Raw genomic sequence first — 26,261 nt, forward strand, 5'->3', positions numbered from 1 at the left:
CCGACTACCAGGACTACTGAGACCCGACCGGCGAAGGTTGAGGCCCCGAGGGCTCGCGGGAGGGCCTTTCAGCTGACTGCGGAGGAGGTCCGCGCTGCGCCAGATGTTGTGGCAGGTATGCTGTAATTCACGTATTTACTTTAAAGTCGAAATGTTATGCTTATGTTAATGTATGTGTAGGTACTTTTCTTGTGAACTCTATGCCTGCCCTAGTGTTATTTGATTCGGGTGCGAGTAGATCCTTTGTATCTTTAGCTTTTAGTCAGCATATCAGCATTAGTCGTGAGCCGTTAAGTCGGCCTCTGAGCGTTTCTATAGCGGCCGAGAGGGTGGTTTGTGCCGCGGAGGTTCTTCGGGGATGCGTACTAGAGATTTTTGGGGTTGCGTTTCCGATTGACCTAATTCCTATTGCGATGGGGGATGTCTGTGTCATCGTGGGCATGGACTGGTGGAGCCGATTCAGCGCTGTCATCGACTGTGAGCGCCAGCTGGTGACTATACGAGACCCTAGTGGGGGAGTTCTTGCAGTATACGGCGAGGGTACCCGTTCAGGATCAACTTTTTGTTTGGCCGCTAGGGCGAGGCGATGCCTACAGCAGGGATGTAAAGGTTTTGTGGCGTATGTGATGGATACGCGGGAGGCTTCCAAGAGACCGAGGACAGTGGAGGAGGTTCCAGTGGTGCGTGAGTTTCCAGATGTTTTTCCCGAGGAGTTGCCGGGAGTACCTCCTGCGAGGCAAGTGGAGTTTGGTATCGATCTGATTCCGGGGGCTGCGCCTATTGCGAAGGTGCCTTACCGTCTTGCACCTCCAGAGATGCAGGAGTTGTCCTCGCAACTCCAGGAGTTGCTGGGGAAGGGATTTATTCGGCCGAGTAGCTCACCGTGGGGAGCACTGATTCTGTTCGTCAAGAAGAAGGATGGTTCACACCGGATGTGTATTGATTACCGGGAGTTGAACAAGGTGATGGTCAAGAACCGCTATCCGTTACCGAGGATCGACGATCTACTCGATCAGTTGCAAGGGGCATCTTGGTTTTCCAAGATCGATTTGAGATCAGGGTACCATCAGGTAAGAGTACGGGATGAGGACGTTCAGAAGACAGCATTCAGGACGCGGTATGGGCATTATGAGTTCGTGGTGATGCCTTTCGGGCTCACCAATGCCCCGACAGTGTTCATGGACCTCATGAACAGGGTATGCAGGCCGATGCTGGATCGGTCTGTGATTGTATTTATCGACGACATCCTAGTGTATTCGCGAACTAGAGAGCAGCATGAGGGACATTTGAGAGAGGTCCTCGAGGTACTGAGGTCGGAGAAGCTATATGCAAAATTCTCCAAATGTGACTTCTGGTTGCGGGAGGTCCAATTTCTTGGACATGTTGTTAATCAGTCAGGGATATCGGTCGATCCGGCCAAGGTGGAAGCAGTGATGAGTTGGGAGGCACCGAAGTCACCTTCCGAGATCAGGAGTTTCCTTGGGTTGGCGGGGTACTATCGGAGGTTTATTAGGGACTTCTCCAAGATCGCGGTACCGCTCACCAAATTGACCCGGAAGGGTGTTACATTCTCATGGGGACCCGAGCAACAGACTTCCTTCGAGACACTACGCCAGAGACTGTGTGAAGCCCCGGTATTAGCCCTCCCGGAAGGGATGGAAGATTTTGTTGTATATTGCGACGCATCGATTTCGGGACTGGGTGCAGTGTTGATGCAGAGGGGCCATGTGATAGCTTATGCATCGAGGCAATTAAAGCCTCACGAGGCGAGATATCCCACGCATGACTTGGAGTTGGGGGCAGTGGTGTTCGTTCTCAAGATTTGGCGTCACTACTTGTATGGGGTTCGTTGTACTATATACACGGACCATAAGAGTTTGAAGTATTTGATGGACCAACCCAACCTAAATATGCGTCAGAGGAGATGGTTGGACGTGGTTAAGGATTATGACTGTGAGATCCTATACCACCCAGGCAAGGCTAATGTGGTAGCCGATGCATTGAGTCGTAGGGCGGAGAGCACTCCATTGCGAGATGTATGTCTGAGACTGACGTTGATGACTCCGGTATTGGATGCTATTCGTGGGGCGCAGGCCGAGGTTGTGAGATCCGAGATGCAGAAAAAAGAACGGGTCGTTGGGCTAATTTCAGGATTCGTTAAGGATGGACGAGGACTTCTGACGTTTCAAGGTCGGATTTGGGTACCATTCGTGGGCGGTACGCGTACTATTTTGATGGAGGAGGCTCATAGATCGAAATTCTCGATCCATCCCGGTGCTACGAAGATGTATTTGGACTTGAGGAAGGAATATTGGTGGCCTTGTATGAAGAGAGACGTCGCATGGTTCGTTGAGAGGTGTTTGACCTGCCGTAGGGTTAAGGCTGAGCACCAGAGACCGCATGGTAAGTTGCATCCCTTGGAGATTCCCGAGTGGAAGTGGGAACAGATTACTATGGATTTCATCACCAAATTGCCGAGAACCGCCAGGGGAGTCGATGCAATCTGGGTGATTGTGGATAGGTTGACGAAGAGTGCACACTTCCTTGCCATTAGCGAGAGTTCATCAGCGGAGAAGTTGGCAGAGTTATACGTGAGAGAGGTAATATCTCGGCATGGAGTGCCGATCTCGATTGTCTCAGACCGTGATGTACGTTTCACTTCCAGATTCTGGAAGAAATTCCATGAGGAGCTGGGTACTAAACTACATTTTAGTACCGCCTACCATCCCCAGATAGACGGTCAGAGCGAGCGGATGATTCAGACATTGGAAGACATGCTTAGAGCGTGTGTGTTAGACTTCGGGGGTAGCTGGGATGCGCATTTACCCTTGGCTGAGTTCTCCTACAACAACAGTCATCATTCGAGCATTGGTATGCCACCTTTTGAGTTGTTGTATGGTAGGAGGTGTCGGACTCCCATTTGCTGGGGAGAGGTGGGACAGAGAGTGATGGGCAGTACAGAGATCGTACTTCAGACGACCGAGCAGATTCAGCAGGTTAGGCAGAGGTTATTGACCGCCCAGAGCCGACAGAAGAGTTATGCGGACAGGCGCCGGTCCGAACTTGAATTCCAGGTTGGCGACTTCGTTCTCATGAAGGTTTCTCCTTGGAAAGGAGTGATCCGGTTCAGAAAGAGGGGCAAGTTGGGGCCCCGGTTCATAGGTCCATTCCGTGTGATTGCAAGGGTAGGTCGGGTAGCTTATCGGTTAGAGTTGCCAGCAGAGTTGGGACAGATTCACAATACCTTTCACGTATCACAGTTGAGGAAGTGTATAGCCGATGAATCGGCAGTGGTTCCGTTAGAGGATATTCAGGTGGATATCTGGGATCGGAAGATCAAGGTTCTGCGGAACAAGGAGGTACCTCTAGTGTTGGTTCAGTGGCAACACCGGAAAGGATCGGAGATGACTTGGGAGCCGGAGCGTGAGATGCGGGAGCAACATCCGGAGTTATTCGCAGAGTGAGACTTCGAGGGCGAAGTCTAGTTCTAGTGGGGGAGAGTTGTAACAGCCCGGAATTTCAGGTATTGCTTTAATATTATTTTGGGGCATTTTAGGGAGGGACTCGACGAGTTGGAGCCAGACTCGCCGAGTAGGGCCCCAGACTTGGTCGCGGGTTCGCGACTGGACTCGGCGAGTCCAGATATGGACTCGGCGAGTCTACGCTGTTCAGCAGAAACCCTAGCCGTTTGGTTTTGGATCGTATATAACGTCCCATATGCCGTCATTGTCCGTCTTTTGGCCGATTGAGAAGAACCCTAAGCGTCTGTGGACTTCTAGAGCAGGAGTAAAGGCTATTGGGACCTTGAAGAATTTGTTAGGCAAGAAGAAGAAGAGTTTTGGCCAAAGGAATATCAAAGGGATCGAGTTCTGAGGTTTGGGGACACAGAGAGGGTGTTATTCAGGTAATAATTCGGATCATTTCTACTATATTGATGTGTGCACGAATTTAGGGTTTATGAAACCCATTTGGTGATTAGATGGATTATTATATTGTTATCCAAACGTTTGTAACCCAGTAATAGGATGTTTAGAGGTCTAGAAGGTCCCATGATTGTGCATTTCGGGACCATACGTATTTCAGGAAGCAGTTTGATCGACTGCATGGCATGGACTCGCCGAGTCCAATGAACAGACTCGGCGAGTGGCTTGAAGATTGACTGGGACTCGTCGAGTTGTTCTTCAGACTGGGCGAGTGGAGTCGGGGTGGCCGCGCGATTCTTCCACGTGGATCTCGTCGAGTCAAGGGGGATACTCGACGAGTAGAAAGGGAACAACAGGGAAAGTTGGGGAGGACGTCTAGACTCGTCGAGTCGCCCTTGCACTCGACGAGTCCGGTCAAGTTGACCGTTGACCAAAGTTGACCTGCATGTAATTTCTTAGGGTCAGTGTCTTGGATGATAAGGGTATTAATAAGGGTATATGGTATTATAGGGAGTCTGCGGATCGGCGGATCGAGTGCGAGTGGTTTCAAGAGTTCATAGTTTTCATTACCATGAGGTGAGTCTTCTCACTATACTTCACCCGGAAGGGTTTGACTGTGAGACCGGAAGGTCGAATATGGTATGTGCTATTTATGCTATAAATAGAAAGGTAGTTGCTATGCATGATATGTATGTTTATACGGGCCGGAAGGCGATATGTTATGTGATAGAAAGGTCAGGTATGATGTATGATATATGTGCTATGTGTGCTAGATTAAATGTATTATGTGTCGTAAATGTTATGGGCCGGAAGGCAATATGTTATGGGCCGGAAGGCAACATGTTATGGGCCGGAAGGCAATATGTTACGGGCCGGAAGGCAATATGTTATGGGCCGGAAGGCGATTATGTTACGGGCCGGAAGGCAATGTATTGTGGACCGGAAGGTCAGGGCCTGGAAAGGCGTATATGTGTAAGTCGTATACTGGGGAACTCACTAAGAATTTATGCTTACAAGTTGTTATGTATGTGTTTCAGGTACTAGCGAGGACCGTGGGAAGGCGCCGGCATGATGCATACACACTGCTACTATTTGAGATCTTGGGGATTTTTATATATGTATTTGATGTGAAACATGGAATAAATGTTATTGGTTGAGTAAAATCACTTTATTTTAAATGAAAAATTTATTTGAAAATTTGCGTTGTTACACCTCAAGTGCTCCATTGATATCTAAGTCTTCCAAATGCTCCATGAGAATGCTCCAAATACTCCATGAGAATGCTCTAATTACTCGAGTCACATTTAACATCCATATTATTAGCTGCATTTTTTGTCACAACTTGTATCGTGTTTTGTGCCCCAACATCTTCAATGCACTTGTCAACATAATCAAATATGAATGCCCCTATGTGTGAATCACTAGAACATTCAACAGAATAATGAAAAGTTATACCTTCTCTTGAGTTCACACAGAACTTCATTATACTTCTTCATTTTCTATGAGTTTAACCATCTGTCATAACTGAACCACCATTACGTTCCACTATTCTTCTTGCTTCTTGATAAGGCTTTATTTCTATCATATTCTTCCTTCAACAATGGCTCCCTAGTAGATATTGACTTAGAGGATAGTAACATGACCATATTGTCTGACTACTTCAACAAACTTCTTAAAAGCATCATTATCAATCGATAGAAACCGAACATATAATTCATACATCCATCGTGCACAGTACTAATGTATATTATGTGTCCTTTGGAAAGTGCATCTAAAAGATTTTTTAACATATATTAAGAAATTAACCCTTAGAATTAATAAGATTTATAAACTTTTCCATTGGCCAGATTGATTTTGAGACTTGAAGCCAGAAAGAAACATCAAAAAATACAAATAAGTTGGGAAGAATTATCCAGACTCCAAGGGGAAAGCACAATAACATCATCCATATAAAGGAGATGAGAAATATCTACATCACCAATAGAGATGCCTCTAAAAACATCCGCCATCCAAGCCCCTTCTATAGCCAAGATAAAAAGAAAAGAAGAAAGAGGATCTCCTTGTCTTAACCCTCTATGAATTTGGAATTATTGTGTAGGAGAACCGTTAACCAACATTGAAGCTCTAGTGGATCTAAGCAGTTTCGTAACCCATCCACACCACTTCTGACCAAATCCCATAATGTCCATAATTTCAAGAAGGTAATCCCACAAGAGGGAATCATAAGCCTTTTCAAAATCCACTTTAAAGATTAAAAGTAAATTGATTGGGGTTGGGGTTCCTTATTCGATGGTAATGGATGCAGCTAGATTTGTGGGGTATGGGGATGATATCATTCCTTTTGTCCATCCTGGAGTGCCAGTGGGTGATAATATGGGACGGGTGAAGGCTTGGTCTACTATTATTGATAGATTTTGTGGTAAATTCGCGGTGTGGAAAGCCACATCTCTTTCTTTTGGGGGTTGTTTTACTTTGATCAAGTCTTTTCTTGGCTCGGTGGGAAGTTACCTTATGTTCGTGTTTCCTACTCATGTTACTATTCTTCACATGTTGCAAGTTATGAGAGCTAATTTATTTTGGGGGCTGATTTGGAGGAGAGGAATATGCATTGGGTGAAGTGGAACAAAATTCTAGATTCTAAAAAGGATGGTGGCCTTGGTGTAGGAAGTCTCTTTGCTTTTAATAGAGCTATTGTGTTTAAATGGCGTTGGAGATTCTTTCATGATTCTCAGCTTCTTTGGGTGAGAGTGGTTAAAACATTTATGGGTTTGATGGTCGTCTAGCTACTTTGTCTCCTCGTCGGTCTTATTCATGACCATGGAATAGTCTCATTCATATGATTGCTAATCTCCAGGATAGGAGGATAGATCTCCTCAACCTTTGTCCGACTAGAGTTGCAGACGGTGCTCTTACTAGCTTTTGGCATGATACGTGGATCTCTGATAGCTCTCTTGCTATGACATTTCATAGAGTCTTCATAGTGGATGTGCATAGAGGAAATTCTGTGAAAGAGAGATTTTTTATAGGATGGGATCCAAGTAATCTCTGTCAGTTACCTAGGGGTGGTATTGTGCAGAGTCAATGGGATGTGTTTATAGAAGCGGTTCAGAATGTTTGTCTCCTTGATAGATCTGATAGATTGGGTTGGCTCGTCGATGTGTCGGAAATGTTTTTTGTTTCCTCAACCAATACCTTTACTGATTCTGCTACTCTTGCTGATACTAATATTCGGTGTGATACTCGTTGGAACAGTTGGGTTCCAATTAAACTCAATATCTTGATGTGGAGGATCAAACTTGGAGGTACTCCAACTAGGGAAAGATTGTCTCATCGTGGTATGCAGGTGTAATCAATCATGTGTCCGTTATGTAATGCTGTAGTTGAGACCATTAATAATCATTTTGTTGGATGTAGAGAATTGTTGGAGATTTTGAGCCGTATTGCTATTTGCTGGGATGTTTGTCTCCCGGATAGATTTGCTATTAATGATATCATGAGGTGGGCTGATTCTACAAGTTTGAGGGCTGGACAAAGAAAAGCTTTTGATGTGGTGATTATCTCGAATTTTCGGTGTCTTTGGAATTTCATAAATAATTTTGTTTTTGGCCCAACTATTCCTAGGAAATCCGATCTCTCTGATGCTATTGTAGAGAGGACATTTTTTGGATTTCTAATAGGTCTAACAAAACTAGAATCAGATGGACTTCTTGGCTTCATAATCCGGTTCTAGCTTCTATTTTGATGTAATTGTTGTTTTCTTTTCCTAGCTTCTTCCTAGTTTTTTTTAATAAAATCTTCCGCCGTTCTAAAAAAAGAAGAAATTGTTTCACCTTTTCCTCTTGAACCGTACATGAAACTCGTCATCTTTTTCTTCAATTTCAACATCTTCCCTCATTTCTTCTTCTCATTTTCTTTTTGCAATCTTATCATCTTTTGGCTTCTATAGTAAAGCAACACACACAACCTTATCTCATTTGCTTACATTCTTACATATGGTTACACCATTTCCTTTTAGTCCCGAAACATGGTACTTTAGCCTAGTGGTTTTAGCTTTAAATATAAATCCACATAGCTTGCATTTGATTGCAGCTTTATTTGGAGGATCACACAAAGTGCCATAATTCCCACCTAGATTATCTGAGTTTCTTTTCAAGAGTGAATTTACACTAGAACTACCTTCTATGTTTCACCATCCAAATTATAATTTTGATCAAAACTAGCCATACCTGAACATAAAATTATAATATCTCTTGTTTAGAAACAAGTTAAAAACATATTAGTTGCTTAAAAACATGTTATATGTATATATATATATATATATATATATATATGTATGTATGTATATATATATATATATATATATATATATATATATATATATTACTGGTGAAGGAGAAAATTGAGATTACTTCTCGACCCCCTGTTCAAATTGCAGTTAAATAGCACAAGTTCTTTCAACTGGAATGTTGGGATCTAATAACTTTTAGCTTCTTGTGTTTCTACCTGAAACTAGTCATTTGTACTTATGAATTTAACCATTTGAAGTTTTGTATGATTGGATAATAAGCTCATTAAAAACAAAACCTCAAAGTTTTTATGGCTGAGATTAACATACTCGAGAGATATAAGATTAGGAGTTAGTGAAGATAGAACGTTTCAACTGAAATAGTTTAGAGAAAGGTTGAGTAGGTTACACAAATAATTAGAATACACTAATATACAAGAAAAGTTAAGTGATAGTTCTTAACATGTATGGAAGGTTTGTAAGATAAAAACATTGAAGAAATCGAAATTTCAAGGATTTATAACTTTATATAAAACAGAGGAGGGTACAGAAGCCATAATGAAGATGAAGATTGAATGAATCTATAACACAATCCAACTAAAGGGAAGATTTTCTTAGGCTTAATGGTTACCTCTTGATACACACATATGAAATTGAAGAATTGAATCAAGTTGTAAAGTTATAAAATTCTAATCGACTATATTGATTGAATATTTGAAGCAGGTGAAGATCAATATTTGAGTGATGATTGATGTTTTAGGTAAACATCAATGTAGAGAGTTCGACCGAGAGAGCTAAATTTAGGTTTTTATTGTTCCAGTATCACCTTTTACTTTAATGGACTTAATTTTTACTTTTTTAGTTATTTACCTTAGCCAAAAGTCACAAGGTGTGACATCCCCAATTTGGACAACTCGAAAAGACCTTTTATTTATGTTTATTATAAAAACTAGAGTAACCGGAATTTTTCCCATAAAAGTATTTCCAAAAAATTGTTTTTCATTGATAATAAAATCTGGAGATGTCATAACTGATACATAACATAAGCATAAACATTACAGGCCTCGATTGTACTAATGGCCTAAAATCCTCAAATCTCTCAACGGATTATACCTTCGTACCGTTACCTGTGATACAAAGAAACGAGTGGGTCAGGCTTGGGAGCCTGGTAAGCACATATGGTTTTCAACCCATAATATTGTATTATACATTTTTCACAATAAAAAAATAATCCCAATTACCCATTCTCATTATTCTTAATCTCTAATCCCTAATTCTAATCTCAAGAGACCTACCCGAAAGGATCTCTATGAGTAGACAATACCGATTAACGAAATTTGTACAAATACGTGTCAACAAGACAACCTTGAGGGGTATAAAGTACCCAACCGAAAAACTTTCCTTTTCCATAAAAAGTATGATCTAAGCTATATGTGGCGAACCTGCTAGTGTTCCACCCAACTAACTAGAATAGTCAATGGTCATCACATATATTTTGTTAGATGACTGGTCCTGATAATACAATGTTTGACCTCTCACCATTATTTTATTTTCCCAACCCATTATTTTATTTTTCCCAAAAACCCTTCACTACCTAATGCGAATATAATAAAGTAATTTATATAAGTAAAAAAATCATATCCTATTATAGAACAAATATCAAGTACACAAATAGCAAGCACATATAGTATTTAATAGATACTTTATATCTATGAGTATGCTGAAAGTAACTATGCACTCACTTGTTAAAAGTGGATGGCTCGGCATTTGTGCAATGCTTCACCCTAGCACTTAGCTTTTCCCTTTATGTGACCCAGGTTTATTTATCACTAAGTTTTAGTCTAATATCCCTTGAGACTAATGATAGTATAGTTTCATCAAAAATCCTAATGTCTACATAAAGATCTATCAGATAAGGAACAACTAGGTATGATCTTATTAGAGGTAGGGTCCGTTTAGTATACAAAGTATACTATTTGGAAATCTCACTTTAAACACCTCACTAAATCCAACATAGACATCACTTGTATAAGTAGATCAATCAATATAATGACGTGGAATTACTGATAAATCTTATTTATCGGTTCATAATAACGACTATGACTATAAATATAAGTCACACTTAAATTAGAACAAGTGCAACTTAACTAACAGAGCTTTCTAACAAGAATCAATAATTGCACGGGCAGAACTCTAAGCTAGAAAATTCTTTTTGTTTGGCTCTCTGATGCCGCAGGGCTCGCTAAAGTAATTGGGAATTAGGGAGTAAGCAGTTGGAAGGAATTCTAGAGAGTCGTGGATGAAAATGTGTGAGAAATAGGGCTGCAAATGCTTCTATTTATAGGCTTGAGAAAAAGGCGTTTTGTGCTTTTTGAGACGCGCGTCACACACTTGGTCGAGAAGGGTGACGTGGCTTCATATGAGTGTTGACATGTGATGGTTTCTGTGAGGACATTCAGATGCACGCCGCGCACTCATGTTCGTACGGAATATCAGATTTTCAAAAATTCATATCTTTTTCATACAAACTCTGTTTTCGACGTTCTTTATATCCACGTGTAGCTATCGACGAGTACTACAATTTTTATGTAGACTCTGTTGGCTAATTCTTACTTTATTTTTAAATCTATATTTTTAACAGACTTAGACTGTTAAATTCCGTATAAAAACCATAACTCTCTGACACAATATTCGTTATTTACTGTCCTCATATCTATGGATAGGTGTCGACGAGATCTTCAACTCTCGTTTAGATTGTTTTTTCTAACAATTGACAGATTTGAATTTCGGTTTCGGTACTAAGATAGTTGCCTTGAATATTTCGAAAAATCATAAGTTTCTCTAATGAAGCCAGATTCACTACTAGAAAACAACCATTTAATGACGCACAAACAATGACACGCGCTGATAGAGGATACACATTTGTGTGTGCCCTAAAAAATAATGTCAGTTTTGAAAAATATGAAGGATAGAGGATACGCATTTGTGCATGCCCTAAAATTAGTGTCGGAAAAGAAAAAAATGGAAATGTGGAGGGCGCCTTTCATAAAATGTGTGTCATCTAAGTGTGTCGCTTTATAATTTTTTTAATGAAACACGTGTTTTAAGTGGGATTTCACCCGCCTATTGGATCCCAAAAATTAAACCCCCCAACGTCTTCCAATTAGCAAGAAAAGGCCCTAGGACCTTCGTGTTGATAGCAGAATTGCTCTTGCTTTCGTGATCAAATGCATCGCGAAGACGATTGTTTTGATGTTTCCAATCTTTTTCTCAGTTTTGTAAGCCACTATAGGGACTGGTGTTATGCATTTTCTTTACTCATTCTGCAATCACGGTGCTAAACTCATGGAGTCGGCGATTGGGGGTCTACGACTCCTCACAATCAAAGCGCGAGTGATTTTAAGGTTTTTTTGTCCCCGATATCAAAGAAGGACTAGGGCTTTTATGTTCTATACCTCACAAGTGCACACCTAAGAACTAGCGCTTTTATATTAGCGTGTTCAGGCAGCACAACGATACCCACTCTTCTCCTAGAAAGGTCAGTTCTGGGGTTTCGAAACTATAGGGCTCAAGTTAGAGGTAAGATCATAAATCGAAGGTTGAAGGTTAGATTTGGGATTAGATGAGTCGTCGGTACAACTGACGTCCTCATGGTGTAGTTCATATGAGTCGCCAAAGTCCAGGCCAGTGATGCGCTAACGATGTCATCGATTCGAGTGCAGGTGACGTGTCGATTATTGGTTTATCGAGAAATATTTTACGTTTTGGGGGTTTTTGATTTTGGATCGTTATTGAATGTCTTTCATTTTTTTTCTAGAAAATCAAACTTGTGGCTGCTTCTTAATCTTGTGCTATATGAGTACCATTGTTACCGTCTCTGGTAACAACATCTAACCTTATGTGATCAGATTCGTTCATTCCGGTTCTCCCCTTCTCCTTTACCTCCCTAAAGTTCTTTTCAACCAAAACAATTATGTTTTTACTTTTGAAAACTAAAAACAGATATTTGAAATTCATTGATGTAATTTCTTATTTTGACAAGCCTAATGATGTGGGAACGTCTTTGCAACAGTGTTATCAGAGTGATTCCTATTCTTCATGCTAATTTTGGATCTCAAGGTAAATCATATGTTGAAAATACATCCATAATCACTAACTGTTCATCATCATCCCCAACTACTTACTTCCTTTTTTATTGTGTTCATGCTTCTTTTTATTATTTATTTCCATGTCTGGTGCAAGTTTTTTTTTATTTTTTTGATTTTAATGTGTTGGATTTTTATTGCCCACTAAGTGTTTAATTATTTGCTTCAATGAGTTTTGTAATATTTTATAAAGAATATAATAAAGATGTAAATTGGTCATCTTTTAATGAATCATGTTCTTCATCAAGTAAGAACACTTCATTTGGAAGCAAAAACTGGGATTCTATATACTTGGAAAGTACCCCACAAAAAGTTGCAGAACTGGGACTTAACTTTCCTGGTGTAGATGAGGTAAAATAGTGTTCTTGTGTTTTCATTTTCTATTTTTTGTTGTTTTTCATCATCTTGATCTTTGTGTGTGTGTATTTACGTTCAGGAGATTAATGATATTGAAGGCAGTTTGGTAACTTCATTTCTAAGTAAATTACATTTAATATACACTAAAACCACACATGTATAAACTGCTATTGCTGTAGTGATAGAGAGAAAACTGTATAAATTTGAAGATCATAAGAAGAACATATGAAAGGTATGTGAGGATTACAAGACTTTTTTGGTGCTATTAATTATTTTCAACTCTGATATCTATATTCGATCATCTAAAATGTTAAGACTATGTTTAATGTGAGTTGCTACCTATATATGCACTATATGCTCACCCTAATACATTGGCTTTTTTTAAATTTAACATTTAGTGCTATTGACTATTGACTTTCATCTTTTTGTCAATTTTGTGCACATTAAAGCGATTTGTTCTTAATGATTTCTGGATTAACTGAGGTTAGTGGTAATAAGTGATTTGTTCTTAATGATTTCTGGATTAATTCAGATTATAACAATACCTTAATGATATTAATAAAATTCTATGATATTTACATTGTCTTGTTGATTTAATTTACTACTGGAACTAATCAAAGTATTTTTGCATGTGTTTTGCAACAATGAAGTCAGAAGAAAAGTCTAAGATCACCAATACAATGAACTCGTGAGTGTCGCATGTAAGAAACACTATTTATTTTTTATTTATTTCTTACAATAATAATTAATCTCGTCTCTTTACAGGTGGATAAACATTGATCAATTATGTCTCATCTCTTTATAGGTGGCCCATTTTCTTTTACTTACAAAGCTTTCTAAGACTAATCCATATGACAAGGGCAATTATGTCCTTTGCACATACAAAAGATCAAAGTTTTGGTGTGATTCAAGTCTTTTTGGGGTTACAGGTGCATGAGATGCTATCATAGAAGAACCCTGCATTGGTGAGTTATTGTGAAAAAAATAGCTGAAAAAGGGGGCCCACTCACTCTGCCTGAAGAAATTGGTGGATCTATTCATGTTGCTCAGATGGAAACAACAACCATGACAAGTGCAAGTGCTCGTCTAAGGAATGTCCAGCCAGAAGTCAATGTGGATCAGAGCTATGAAGTCATAGCTGAAAATGGGGGCCCACTCACTCTCTATTTTCAATAAAATAGAACAACAACTTAATTAGGTTCCTCATTTTCATTCCCATACTTGTTTCTATTATTCTATATTATATGAATATGATTAGTTCAAATCCTAATAATTATTAATAAAGCATTAGGGAGAATATGTGATTTTGATATCAAACCCCAAAACAGAAGCAGATCCAGCTGTCATCTCCTTACTGCTTGAAACAACAAAATCCCAATATATCTGAAAACATAGTAAGCTCACCTCACCTGAAATTCAAACTAAAAAAAATATATATTATCTTTCCTTAAAAAAAAAAAAAAAAAAACACTGTGATGCTTGAAAAAAAATATCTTATGTAATCCCTGACACTTAAGAAACTATATATGTATTACTTCCATACTTGTAATTTTTTTTTCAGTGACTTCTTTCTCTTTTGTATTAGGTAATGAGTGAAAAAAACTTGCAAGATGAAAACACAGAACCTGCACCTATGCTTATATCATTAGTGTTACAGAACTATAGGGGACACGTGGACCATTGGGTTGAGTCATATCAGGTATATGCAATCCTACACCTATGCTTATATCATTAGTCTTTTTTTGCTTTTCGTCGAGGGGGTGATTCTAATCAGGTGTAATTCCATTCATGAAAGCTCAAATATCTTTAAAAATATGAATGAAAAAGATACCGTTTCATGGAACACCATGATTTCGTCCTTTGTCTAGAATGGAATGGATGATGAAGCGTTAGAACCTGTTTGTGTTTTTTCAAAGTTGCTACCTTGTTTCTATTTTCTTACTTTGTATATGTTCTTATAGGTACCTGTTCCTGCACTAAAGGAACATATTTCTTCTGTTACTGCTGTATTGTCTGAACAGCAATGTTTAATCTATCGTGGCAAAGTTTTGAAAGATTATCATCTCCTTTCAGCTTATCGTATCCTTTTCCATATCTTACATTTAGTGATGCCTAGTGGTGATCTATTAGAAAAGCTAAAGAATTTGTGCTCTTTTTGTTCTTGTTATTGTTAGAAGATTGGATTATGAATAGATTCAACAAATGAGTCACTATCAACTAAGTGTACTAGTTCTGCAAAATGTGAAGGAGTGATCTACACTTTCTATACAACAGGATTGCAATCCAAGTATCCAACTGTGTGTTATTCATTCAAACCCAAAATAACCATATGATTTATTAAACTTTATAAAGCCATAAGTAAATTCCCTAACTCTGATTCCATTTGTGTCATTTCCAGTTTTACATGGTAAAGTGATGCATAAAGTGGGTGTTGTATCTATAGGTGTTGGAGGCTTAAAGCTTACTGAATACCTTAAAGAGCAACTTCGTCTAAGAGATTTACATGTTTCTTCATTATACACTGTTCGCTCATTGAAAGAGGTAATCTTTTACCCACTTTAATATCTATAAACTTATGCCCTTGAATTATTTTTATATAATTTCCAATTTTACCCTTTTTGGTCTCAGAAATACAATGGGTCTACATCAGGCAGTGGCAGATTGCATTGAGCGTTGCCATGCTGCCAAAATGAGAACCCATCATACTTGGTTCAGGACAGTTGTGTTGGCTGGAGGCACTACATGTTTACCAGGGTTACCAGGTATAAATTAATTTATAAATATAAATGTTTTTAATTTTTAATATAATATTAATTTATAAATGCTTCATGTTTTAATTAATTGTAGAAAGATTAGAAAAGGAAGTACATTATCTTCTACCTCCCTCTAGGATGTCAGATATAAATGATATTATTTATCTTTTTTTAACTAAAAGTACACTAAACATTAATGTGTTAGTTGTTTGTACTTTGTTAGTATCATTCATATAATGAGCCTCACAATACTTTTGAGAAAGTCTGAGATATTGGAAGGGCTATTGCTTATGACATGTTTCTAAAGGTAACCTGTTGCTCTTAACACATTCTAATAAATATATATATTAGGCTGTTTTTGGGGGTTATTTCTATTCTAATGCTATCATGCTTATTGGCTGCCTATTATGATGAATAGGGTGAAACCGAACTTGGCTGCCTTTTATGCATTCAATATGTTCTTGTTATATATATATATATATATATATATATATATATATATATATATATATATATATATACACACACATTAAATATTTGTTGTTTTTTCAAGTTTTTGGCAGATATACAAGTTGATGACGAGAACATTGTTCCAAGACCTTTAGTGAGTTATGATGATGTCCCTTAATAGCAATGTATTATTAGGTTATATAATTGGGGATGATTATTTGTATTTGACATGTTAGTGCAATGAATTATCTTTCTTATTTATTGTATTTTATTTTGTATTTTGTATGACATTAACTTTTGTGCAATGGATTGTATTTTTTGTATATGATATTTTATTTTCTATTATGAGACATGAAATGCAAATTTAATTTGAAAATTAGTAAATCTATAAATAATTTTAAAAAAAATAAAAATAAAAAATACGATACGCAAAAATGTGTGTCATCTTCATTTATGACATGACCTTTCTTGACAGCGGCTTTAATGATACACATTGCGTGTCATAAATGCACGTCGTCTCTAGACGACGCGCAAAAGCGCATCGTCTCTCGTTATGACATGGCCTTCCTTGACGCGCTTTTGCGCGTCGTCTGAGCGTTTTACGACGCGCAATGAGCGTTGTAAAAGGCTGTTTTTCTAGTAGTGATTTGGATGTTCTCTATATGCGTGAGTTCGCTTTAACAACTACAATGAATTTCATTTTAAGTATTTTCCCTAAATAACATTCGATTGAAAACATCATTTATCATTGTAACGAATAATTATCATATTATTCTTTAATCATCTATCCCTATCTTGTGGACGTTACACCAGACCTATAGTGCATTATGAAAAAAATCACGAAATGGCGTGCCTTACCCCGTTAGTTGGATGTCAAGCTTTACGAAGCCGCCTTCGATACGGTTACAACTTGCCTTAACACCATGGGACGCTATGACACGTTATTGAAAACTCTGGTCGTTGGAAACAAAATGATCAAAGTAAAAAAATGGATGCATATTAATAGGTTGGACGCACGTTCACCGTATCATGACAAAAAACTTATTTTTTATTTTTTATTTTTTAATTTTAGGATAAGTTTATTATCGGAAAAAAAATATACTAAATTTTATAATTTATTTTTTATCATATTTTCATAGACATCTATATTGATATATAAAAACAATTAAAAAAATCTACTTTGTATTGTTTATTTTTTCAATATTTTTTTAATATTTAAAAAAAAAAACTAAATATACTAAATCTTTTAATTTTTTGTCCTCAATAAACAGACATCCATTTTGATATAATTTTTTTAACTTTGATCTAGTCGGATTCGTATTATAAATCTGAACTGCATATAATTAAGTTTTTATTATTAACATTATGAATTTGACTTTTTGTTTTAATACTTTGATAATTAATAAATTAATTTAGTGAAATTCACATCTAAATCCAAGTATATTTCCTTATAATTTTATAATATTTTAAGGTTTTGATGATTCGTAAATTAGTTTTGTACACAAATGAATTCACACTATGAATATGCACTGAATATAATTTAGTTTTCAGGATTCACAATGTGAGTCTGACTTTATGCATACTGTGAATCTTAACTGATAATTCAGTTTTCAGTATTCACAATGTGATTTTAAACTTATATATATATATATATATATATATATATATATATATATATATATATATAAAAGTTGTTTTATACATGAATATGAATGTTTATTCAAGCATTCGTCGAACACTTGAGTTGCAATAATAAAAACAACTTAAATAATACTGTACTGAAAAACTAACAATGTAACCGACGGGCTTTAGACCAATCACTATCCTTTTCTTCAGCATTTTAGGAGTCAAATTACCAAAGGGATTTCTCTAAGCACCAGAAAGAGAAAGAGACAATGATTCACGATCAAGAGCTTGAAAAGAGTCATCAATGGTGATATCTGGAGTTGCAGTGTTAACACACACAACCAATGGACTCCTAACTGTATGAAACCCATCAGACCAAACAATCTCACCATAATCATATCTTCCTCGCGACACCTTTTTTGGCTTAAAAGTCACATAATATGAAACTTCATCTCTGAAATACGAGAAAAACAAGATCATCGGCCAAACTGTAACCTCCACTCCATGAGGACAAACAACTCTTGCGAAATATAGACTTGTTTTCCTCCCACCTACATTTCGAACTGTTCTTTTGATAATGACACTGGATTCAAGACTCGAAATTGTGATAGATGGGTAATTCAAATTCGTGTTGCTCGTCATTTCTTTAGGACAATTCACATTTTTCCCAGGAACAAGACTGATGATTCTCTTGATTTGATCTTCAGTGTAGCCATTGTTACATAGGAAAAGAATGTAATCATCAGCTTTTAAGTCGTAAACCAAACCTGGATCTATAGCTTTCAAGGGATTAATGTGTCCAGCTCCTATATCAAAAGGATTAGATTCTTCATTCGTTCCACCAGATAATATCGTGTCATGATTCATATCCCTGTTGTAGGCTGTTGTCATTAAAGCAGATCGAATCGCTGCTGGAGACCAATTTGGATGTAGTGATTTGATGAGAGCAACTATTCCTGAAACATGAGGGCATGACATTGATGTTCCTGATTGAAAGTTCCATTCTACTGATCTTTGATCAATACTTGTTGAAGTTGGAGGTATTCCAGGTGGCCATGCTGCTAATATAGTGACGCCAGGAGCACTTATATCTGGCTGTGGTGAATTCAATTATATAATTTGTTGTTAATATCATTTTGTATGGATCAAACATTTCAAGTGTATTTTATTACCTTTAGAATATCGGGTGAAATCGAGCTTGGGCCTCTAGATGAAAAATCCGCAACAACCGGTGCTGGTGTTTGTTTGATAATCGTCTTACTTGGAAATATGTGCACCTTAGGGGGATACATCCTTCATTTTTCAAGAAACCAATATTATTAATATATACATACATAATTAGAAAATCTTATGGGATGTTTGGGTAAAGAGGATGAATAAGTAATGTTTGGATAAAGTGTTGCATATGGGTATTTTTTTTTAGACTGAACTAACCATTGAGACTAAGAGCATCCACAATGCATTAATGAATTGACACATCATCATTTTACTTACTATACAACTCTATATTAATTTTCCTACACTGCACTGAACTCAATAGAGTTTAGTGGAATATATATTTAACAGTTAAAATGTTTCATTTTTCTCATTGAAGAGTTTAATGGCTGTTGAATTTCATATCCATTGAATGCTAACATGGCATCCCACAATGGTAGAGTTTAATCCATTGAAAGTCAATTAGGCATATCACTTCATTCAATTCTCCCATTGAACTATGCATTGTGGATACTCTAAATGACCATTTTACAGTTACAACTTTAATCAATTTTAATGGGAGAGGAAAAACAAAAGACAAATAGGTATATCATTAGTGTCTTTATTCATTAAGTCATTTCTTGGCTTAACCTATTAAGTCATTATGTCCATATTAAGTCAAGAAGAAACAACCATACGTGTATCAGTGTCCACCGATTAAGTTCATAAAGTCAAAAGGAAACGACCCTTACATGCTTTGAGACAAATAATGTCCCATTTTAGTGCCTTGGATCATGTCAACACGGATGGTGGGGATTATATCCACATCAACATATTGTCGAGTAGGCGAGTCTACAAAGATCAATCCTGTGGCATTCGCACCCCACACTGCTACTTCTGCCTCTTCAATTAGCACCGATCCTGGGGTTGAGAAGCACAAGATCACTGCTCCGAATGCATTGTTGTTTCGCCACCTACTCATTCTACATATCCTATATTTTCATTGTTAAGCAATAGTCATTCAATTTATCATTAGCACAATTTTATCACATCATATAAATGTACGTGAATTTGTATGTATATATATATATATATATATATATATATATATATATATATATATATATATATATATATATATATATATATATATATATATATATATATATATATATATACACACACAATAGAGAGAAAGAGAGAGTACCCTCCACGAAAAAAAATACGAGCTCCAACCAAATATGCTTCTATGTGTTTATTATTTAAGCTTTCTCCCTACACATAACAAGTTTATGACCATGGGCTTTTTAGGAAATAAATTATAAAAGAATGCAATGAAGTTAGTTATATACCACGAAAGAGAGACTATTATCCAATAATATTCGTGTTGGAAAATTTCGATCAATAGATGAAGCGCCTACACACGTACTCCAAGGTGCAACATTTTGGACAAGAGACGGGTCGGGTCCATTATTTCCAGCTGAGAAAATGACACTAATACCCTTTTGCATTGCATGGAAAGACCCGATATCAGAACTCGAGTTGTAAAGGGGTACCAATGGTGGTGGTGAACCAAAAGACGCCGAAATCGCATCAACTCCATCATAAATAGCTTCATCAAATGCTGCTAAAATATCAGCTTCACTACACCTTCCATCCTCCCAACACACTTTATAAATTGCCAATCTTGCCCTTGGTGCACCCCCTCTAGCTGTCCCTTCTCCAAACCCTAAAAAGCTTGCCTTTTTTACTGTGGACCCCACTGCTGTCGAAGCTGTGTGGGTCCCATGGCCATTAGCATCACGTGGTGATTGATATTCTAAGTTTCCAGTTGTGTTTAGTAATCCGTGTTCTAGTTCGTATCCTTTGAGGTAATAACGGGCCCCAATGAGTTTTAGGTTACAAGATTTTTTGGGATCGAAGTTTTCTCCATTGACACATTTTCCCCTCCAAGTTTTTGGAATTGGTTGCATGTTAGGCTCTTCATTGAAGCTCTTAGATTCTGGCCAGATTCCTGATTTATTGAAAACAATAATAACTATGTACATTACAAAAGATATATTTAACTAATATCATGCATTAATTTCCTATGCTACAAATTAAATACCAGTATCGAATAAGCCAACAATTGCGTTGTCTCCATGTGTTAGTTGAAGTGGAGTTGCTTGATCACCAATGGGGTCTAAATTAAGACCCATGAAATCCCAACTTCTAGTTGTGTGTAGCTTTAATATCTTGCTCTTGAACACTGAGATCACTCGTTCCATTCCTGAAATATAGTTTATTTTGCATTAATTAAACATCCAAAAGCTTTGATTTTGTCACTAGCTTTTAAGATAAAAGTACTTTTCTTTCACTAACCAGCTAAGGTGGCTGCTTGTGTTGAGTTAATTCTTGCAGAAAAGCCTGAGAAACTATGTTTGTAGCTATAAACCATAGATTTTCTTGCATGTTCTTCGCTACAAAGGAAAAAATAGCAATAATATGATCAGTTGTGGGATTTTTCCAACATTAGAATTTAAAAACCAAAGCCATCTAGAGAAAAAAGTTCATTATATGAAAGATAATTAAAGTCACATAAACAAATATGATAAACTCATTCAGTGTTTTATAGGTGTATAGCTAACTCCACCTTTTTACATCGTACCAATGTGGGACAAATTCATCATCTTTGTTTTAGCTAAATCTCAACAGGAATCATGTGTATAATGGGAACTAGAGAGGTATTGAAAGAGTCACCTTGGAAAGACACTAGAAAGGAGTTGAACATGGTAATTTGAAGTTAGGATAGGATCTTGAATATTGTTGAGCCCTAAATAAACAATGTAAACCTGTGTAAAACATACCAAAAACAAATCAAGATGACAGATGTGAGAAGAGGGAACAAAACGCAAAAAGTTGAAAGCACTTTTGGTGGTAAAGTTACATTTGAAGTGGATTCTGAGTAAATAATAGAAAGTGATAAAAAGACCATGCCCAAAAAGGAGTGGTTATAAGCACTTGTCATCGTTCCCTATATGGAAAAACTACAACAAGAGTCACGACTTAAATACCGAAGTAAAAAAAATGAAGAAAGATTATTTTCTATAGAAGGTGGTATTTGCTCTTACACGACATAGGTTCATGATGGTATTTGTTCTTACACGACAGTGGACAATGGTGCATCTTTTTCATTTTGATTTTGTGTTGTTTGTGTTTTAGATTATCATACCATCTAGTTAAAGGTCTTTCATAGACACTATGGATGCCACCAAACAGTAGCATCACATGCGCCCTTCATTATTTCTTTGTTAATAAAGTAAAAGATCACTTTTCAGTTTTCTTCCTTTTTCTGGTTCATAGGATTGATTAATATACTAATATAACTGCACTTCATTAGTACGAGATTAGGACTACTTTTTCCCTATTATATATAGACTTGGTGATATTATCAAATACATAAAGTAATTAACAAGTTTAGATCATAACATAGCCAACACATATATAATTCGATGATGAAGTCCAAGTGACTTAAAGAACACCACCTTAAAGACCTAATGGCAATGTATATATAAGTAGGTTTCTAGCAGCTATGGAGAGGACCATTCTATGGTAAAAAGATACTTGTTTTAACTTGAAAATGATTATGTTATCAACAGAATCATTGCTCAAAAAAAGTTGCGTAACATACGATCAATTTCTTGCGTAGAATTACAGGATTATCGATATGAATTGCAGCTTGCGAAACACGAAAAAAATGGTAAAAGTAAAGATGGAATGATGAAGAGACATGTTTGGTTATAATTGCACCTCTTTGTAAAGTTATATATAGATATGGGGAAATGGTATATATGTGTTATTATGTATATTTGCAGAAGATATTTAAGAGGATGATAGTTTAATTACTAAAGAGTTCTCATCCTTATTTTTTCTATTTTAAGACAAAATGATTATCAATGAAAAATTAATTTGTTGATATGTTAATAAGTGGTTAGTATGAATACACAATATATGATACCATATATACCTTAAGTATCATGATAGTTGATCTAAAATAAATTAGCTTTCATTCATTATGATTATTAAGTGATCAAATGATGGTTGCTAATTCAAGCCAAGGCCCATGGCCAAATGGAATTGAATAAGTGATATTATCGGTTTAATTTAGAAGACAAATTAGCAAAAGCTAAACAAGGTTAGGCCCATGGCCCAATGGAACGATAATTTAGTTCTTAGAAACTTTAAGTTGTATCAAATATGCTCCTTCCATGGCCCTTCACGGAAAAAGATGGAATTTAGCTATCACCTAAAACTGTGTCATTGAGCCTAATCCATTATTATTAAGATAACCCACTAACTTATAATTCTATGTTCTTTCAAGAAAAAAAAACATGTATCTTAACTGTTTTAATCTACAAAAAATCTACAAGGTATAGATCTTTGATGCATTTTCCAAATTGAAAGTTGCCAAAAAGGGCACTAAATCTTGTCTGCTACTTTATGTTTTCAACACAAACCACTTAAGCGTAGATTATATTGTCCCTGGATAATCATGCCTCTATATATGGTATAATTGACTTGTTGAATACAATTTTTGTGAGAACGTGTCATAACATACTTTCATCTTATCAAACATGAGAGTGGTCATCACTATTTACATAATCATTGTGATTATAACACAATTTGAACACCATGTACAAATTTGCATTACCATGGTATATTTTCTTAATTTTTATGCAGGTCAATCTTAATAAAAAAAGGGATTAATTGGTGCAAGGGATAAGAGGATAGTTGAAGCACTTTCATCATTTTCAGTCTTTGACTCATTCTCATGTAAACACAAGTTTATAAAGTTGCAGGTTCCTTAAGATGCACTTCAAAATGAACAAATTTGATGATAGCACATGCGGCCTTTCCATGTTGATTATCATTGTTAATTTGGTAATGCTGGCGCTTTTAGATTTGCATGATCCCTTTAAGGATCGAGCAAATAATTTCTTTAATTAGTCTATATTGGATAAGGGGGGAGTGAGTATAGAATACGATTCAAAAAAAAAAAAGAAAAAAAAACTTATTTTCTTCCGAGTAGTGGAATTAAAATTAATGTAAGGAGCTGGAACTATGAAAATAAGAGCTTTGTTCGTAAAATTTGTGAGAAATGTCGACTAATCGGTTGTTAGGGACGAATTAGAGTAATTTGTTCCAACCCAAGACATAAACAAAGTCAAGGATAATCACCCTTAATCTGAATTATGGCGGATTTTAGAATATATTACTTACTCATGTACTAAAATAACCTAGAATTTTGGAAAAAATAAGAAAAAAAGGCTATGAGACATGCATCTCAAGAGTATGATGTTGAATCGAGACCAACTTTCTATATAATTCGTAACTAAATCATTTTCATATACTATAAAATACTAATTATGACACTTAATTAATACCGATCGAACTTAGGTACTCAAAGGACCTTGATTTTAGAAACAAGTAATAGAAAAACCTATGCTATATATATAGAGAAAATGACAAAAATAGCCAATTACACTAATTGCATTACAAAAATAGCCAAAAAAAAATCGGGATTACATATTTAGCCACCCATTTCGCAGATGAGAAGGCCCCATCTGCGAAATGGGCATCTCATCTGCGAAAGTACAAGTGCCTGAAGCACAACTGTGCTTCAGGCACTTGTACTTTCGCAGATGAGATGCTCATTTCGCAGATGGGACCTTCTCATCTGCGAAATGGGTGATTTTTAGGTATAAAAACGTTTTTTTTTTTTTTTTTCATTTTCACCATTCTCTACACAAAAACTCTCTCTAACTTTGGGCTTCTCTCGGAATTTTGGCTAGTTTTTGAAGAAAATGGAAGATTATGTCAACAATCCCGCAAATATGGTTAGATTTTAACTCTTATAATGTTTAAAGTTATTTTTTTTTTATCAATTGTTGTATTATTTAGTGTTAAAAAAGGGTAATTTTGTTGTGTTTGATTGATAGTTTTAGTATATTTTTAGTATACTTGAAGTTTAAATGCAAGTAGAGACAAGTAGAGACTGCGTAGATAATGTTTACAATTTGTTATTTTTGTAGTTTTTTTAGTTGTTGTATAACCTGAAATCTTGTAAATTTTTATCCTATAATTGTTTATATAAACTGCAAAATAGTTGTTTGTTTGTATATATATTTGTCGTATAACATTTGTATAAGTTGAAAATTTGTCGTATATATATTGTTAGAAATTGTTTTTATTTGTCGTATAAGTTGAAAATTTTGTATAAAGTAGTCGTATAACTTGCAAAATTGTTAGTTTGGTTGTCGTTTTATTTTTAAATTTTTTTGTTTATATGGTTATATAATGTTAGTTTTAATTAGAAAGATAAAAATTGTTTATATATTTGTCGTTTAAGTTGAAAATTTGTTTAAGTTGAAAATATGTTTAAGTTGAAAATATTTATATAATTATGTATGATATTGTTTTCTATCGTAAATATATTTGTTGTATAACTTGGAAAATTGTTTATATATGTGTATGTTATTGTTTTTTATCGAGGAAATATATATATTAGTAATTAAGAAAGTATTTGCAGTTCGTAATCATATATTTAAAAAAAAATTATATTTTTTAGTTATCTAATTTGTTTTTGTGTTTTTTTTTTGCAGCATGATTTTAGTTTAATGAATACGAAAGCCTTTGCGAACCTAAAAGGCTCTGGCGGTAACATATGGGAAGTCTTTGAAGTTTTAGATGATGCCCGACGTGCTATTTTCAGAAATACCGTCTTTGGCTATTTTATTGATGTCCCTCGTTTACAAGGGGACGTTTTATTGTTTCATAAAATGTTCCTTCATCAGATCCGGCCGGACCCTGTTTTATCTCCAGATGGAATAAAACGTTTATATTTTTGAGTAGGCAATACCAAAATGGTTTATGGGCCGGAAGAGTTTTGTTTGATTACCGGCTTCAATTTTGGGGAGTATCCAAAAAACATTGGGAGAAAAGGGTCGGAAAAATTAATAAGCAGTAAAAAAAGATGTTTACTGCGTGAACGACTATTTCCGGACCATACTAATAGTTCGGTGAAAATCGGCGACCTGAAAAGTTTAATTTTAAATCAAACATTCCTAGCACTTGACGACCTTGATGCAGTTAGAGTATGTTTGATATACATTTTGTGTGAAGGTTTTTTGGGCAAAGAAGTTAATGATCGGGTGCCACAAGATTGGTTTTTTTTGGCTGAGAATTTGGATCTCTGGAATAGGTATATTTTCTTTACGTTAAAAGTTCTATTTTATTAAAGTTTTTTTTGGCTGAGAATTTGTTTTCTTTTTGTTTTGTTAGCTTCTCTTGGGGTAGCTATCTATGGGATTTTACTTTTGTTGACCTTGAGGATACGTGGAATAAGATACATAATTATTTATCACTTCCTCAGCGTGGTCAAACTTTAAAGTATTCCGTCTCAGGATTTACGGCTCCAATTAGGGTATAAAAATTTTCTTATATTTAAATTGTTTTATTGTAATATTTTTTATTTTAATTTTAACTTTTA

The 26,261-nt window shown here is 36.1% G+C and overlaps 1 protein-coding gene across 2 annotated transcripts; it reads right to left on the minus strand.

Moving 5' to 3' along the window:
- Positions 1-17,594: 17,594 nt before the first annotated feature.
- Positions 17,595-21,913, minus strand: LOC111898614 (subtilisin-like protease SBT3.18). Of its 2 annotated transcripts, XM_023894512.3 has the most exons (10): positions 21,844-21,913; positions 21,660-21,759; positions 21,473-21,564; positions 21,095-21,192; positions 20,841-21,002; positions 20,086-20,747; positions 19,941-20,008; positions 19,486-19,725; positions 18,712-18,832; positions 17,595-18,634 (listed from the first exon to the last, which is right to left on the minus strand). In XM_023894512.3, exons 2-10 carry the CDS (start codon positions 21,738-21,740, stop codon positions 17,783-17,785), a joined length of 2,376 nt encoding a protein of 791 aa, XP_023750280.1. In that variant the 5' UTR covers positions 21,741-21,759; positions 21,844-21,913; the 3' UTR covers positions 17,595-17,782. The 2 variants fall into 2 exon arrangements, with proteins under 2 accessions (XP_023750280.1, XP_023750281.1); XM_023894513.3 differs by lacking the exons at positions 21,660-21,759; positions 21,844-21,913 and having other exon boundaries at positions 21,366-21,505.
- Between the last annotated feature and the right edge of the window lie 4,348 nt (positions 21,914-26,261).

Source organism: Lactuca sativa, chromosome 2 (genome assembly GCF_002870075.4).
Source record: "Lactuca sativa cultivar Salinas chromosome 2, Lsat_Salinas_v11, whole genome shotgun sequence".
NCBI classification, from domain to species: Eukaryota; Viridiplantae; Streptophyta; class Magnoliopsida; order Asterales; family Asteraceae; genus Lactuca; species Lactuca sativa.

Excerpts from the sequence above, each read along its gene's own strand:
- LOC111898614 (XM_023894512.3), bottom strand. The coding sequence starts at position 21,740 with ATGACAAGTGCTTATAACCACTCCTTTTTGGGCATGGTCTTTTTATCA. Across the intron at positions 20,748-20,840 it reads TGTTGGCTTATTCGATACTG|GAATCTGGCCAGAATCTAAG; the intron begins GTATTTAATTTG and ends TCAATAAATCAG. Across the intron at positions 19,726-19,940 it reads CGTATTTTTTTTCGTGGAGG|GATATGTAGAATGAGTAGGT; the intron begins GTACTCTCTCTT and ends ATGAAAATATAG.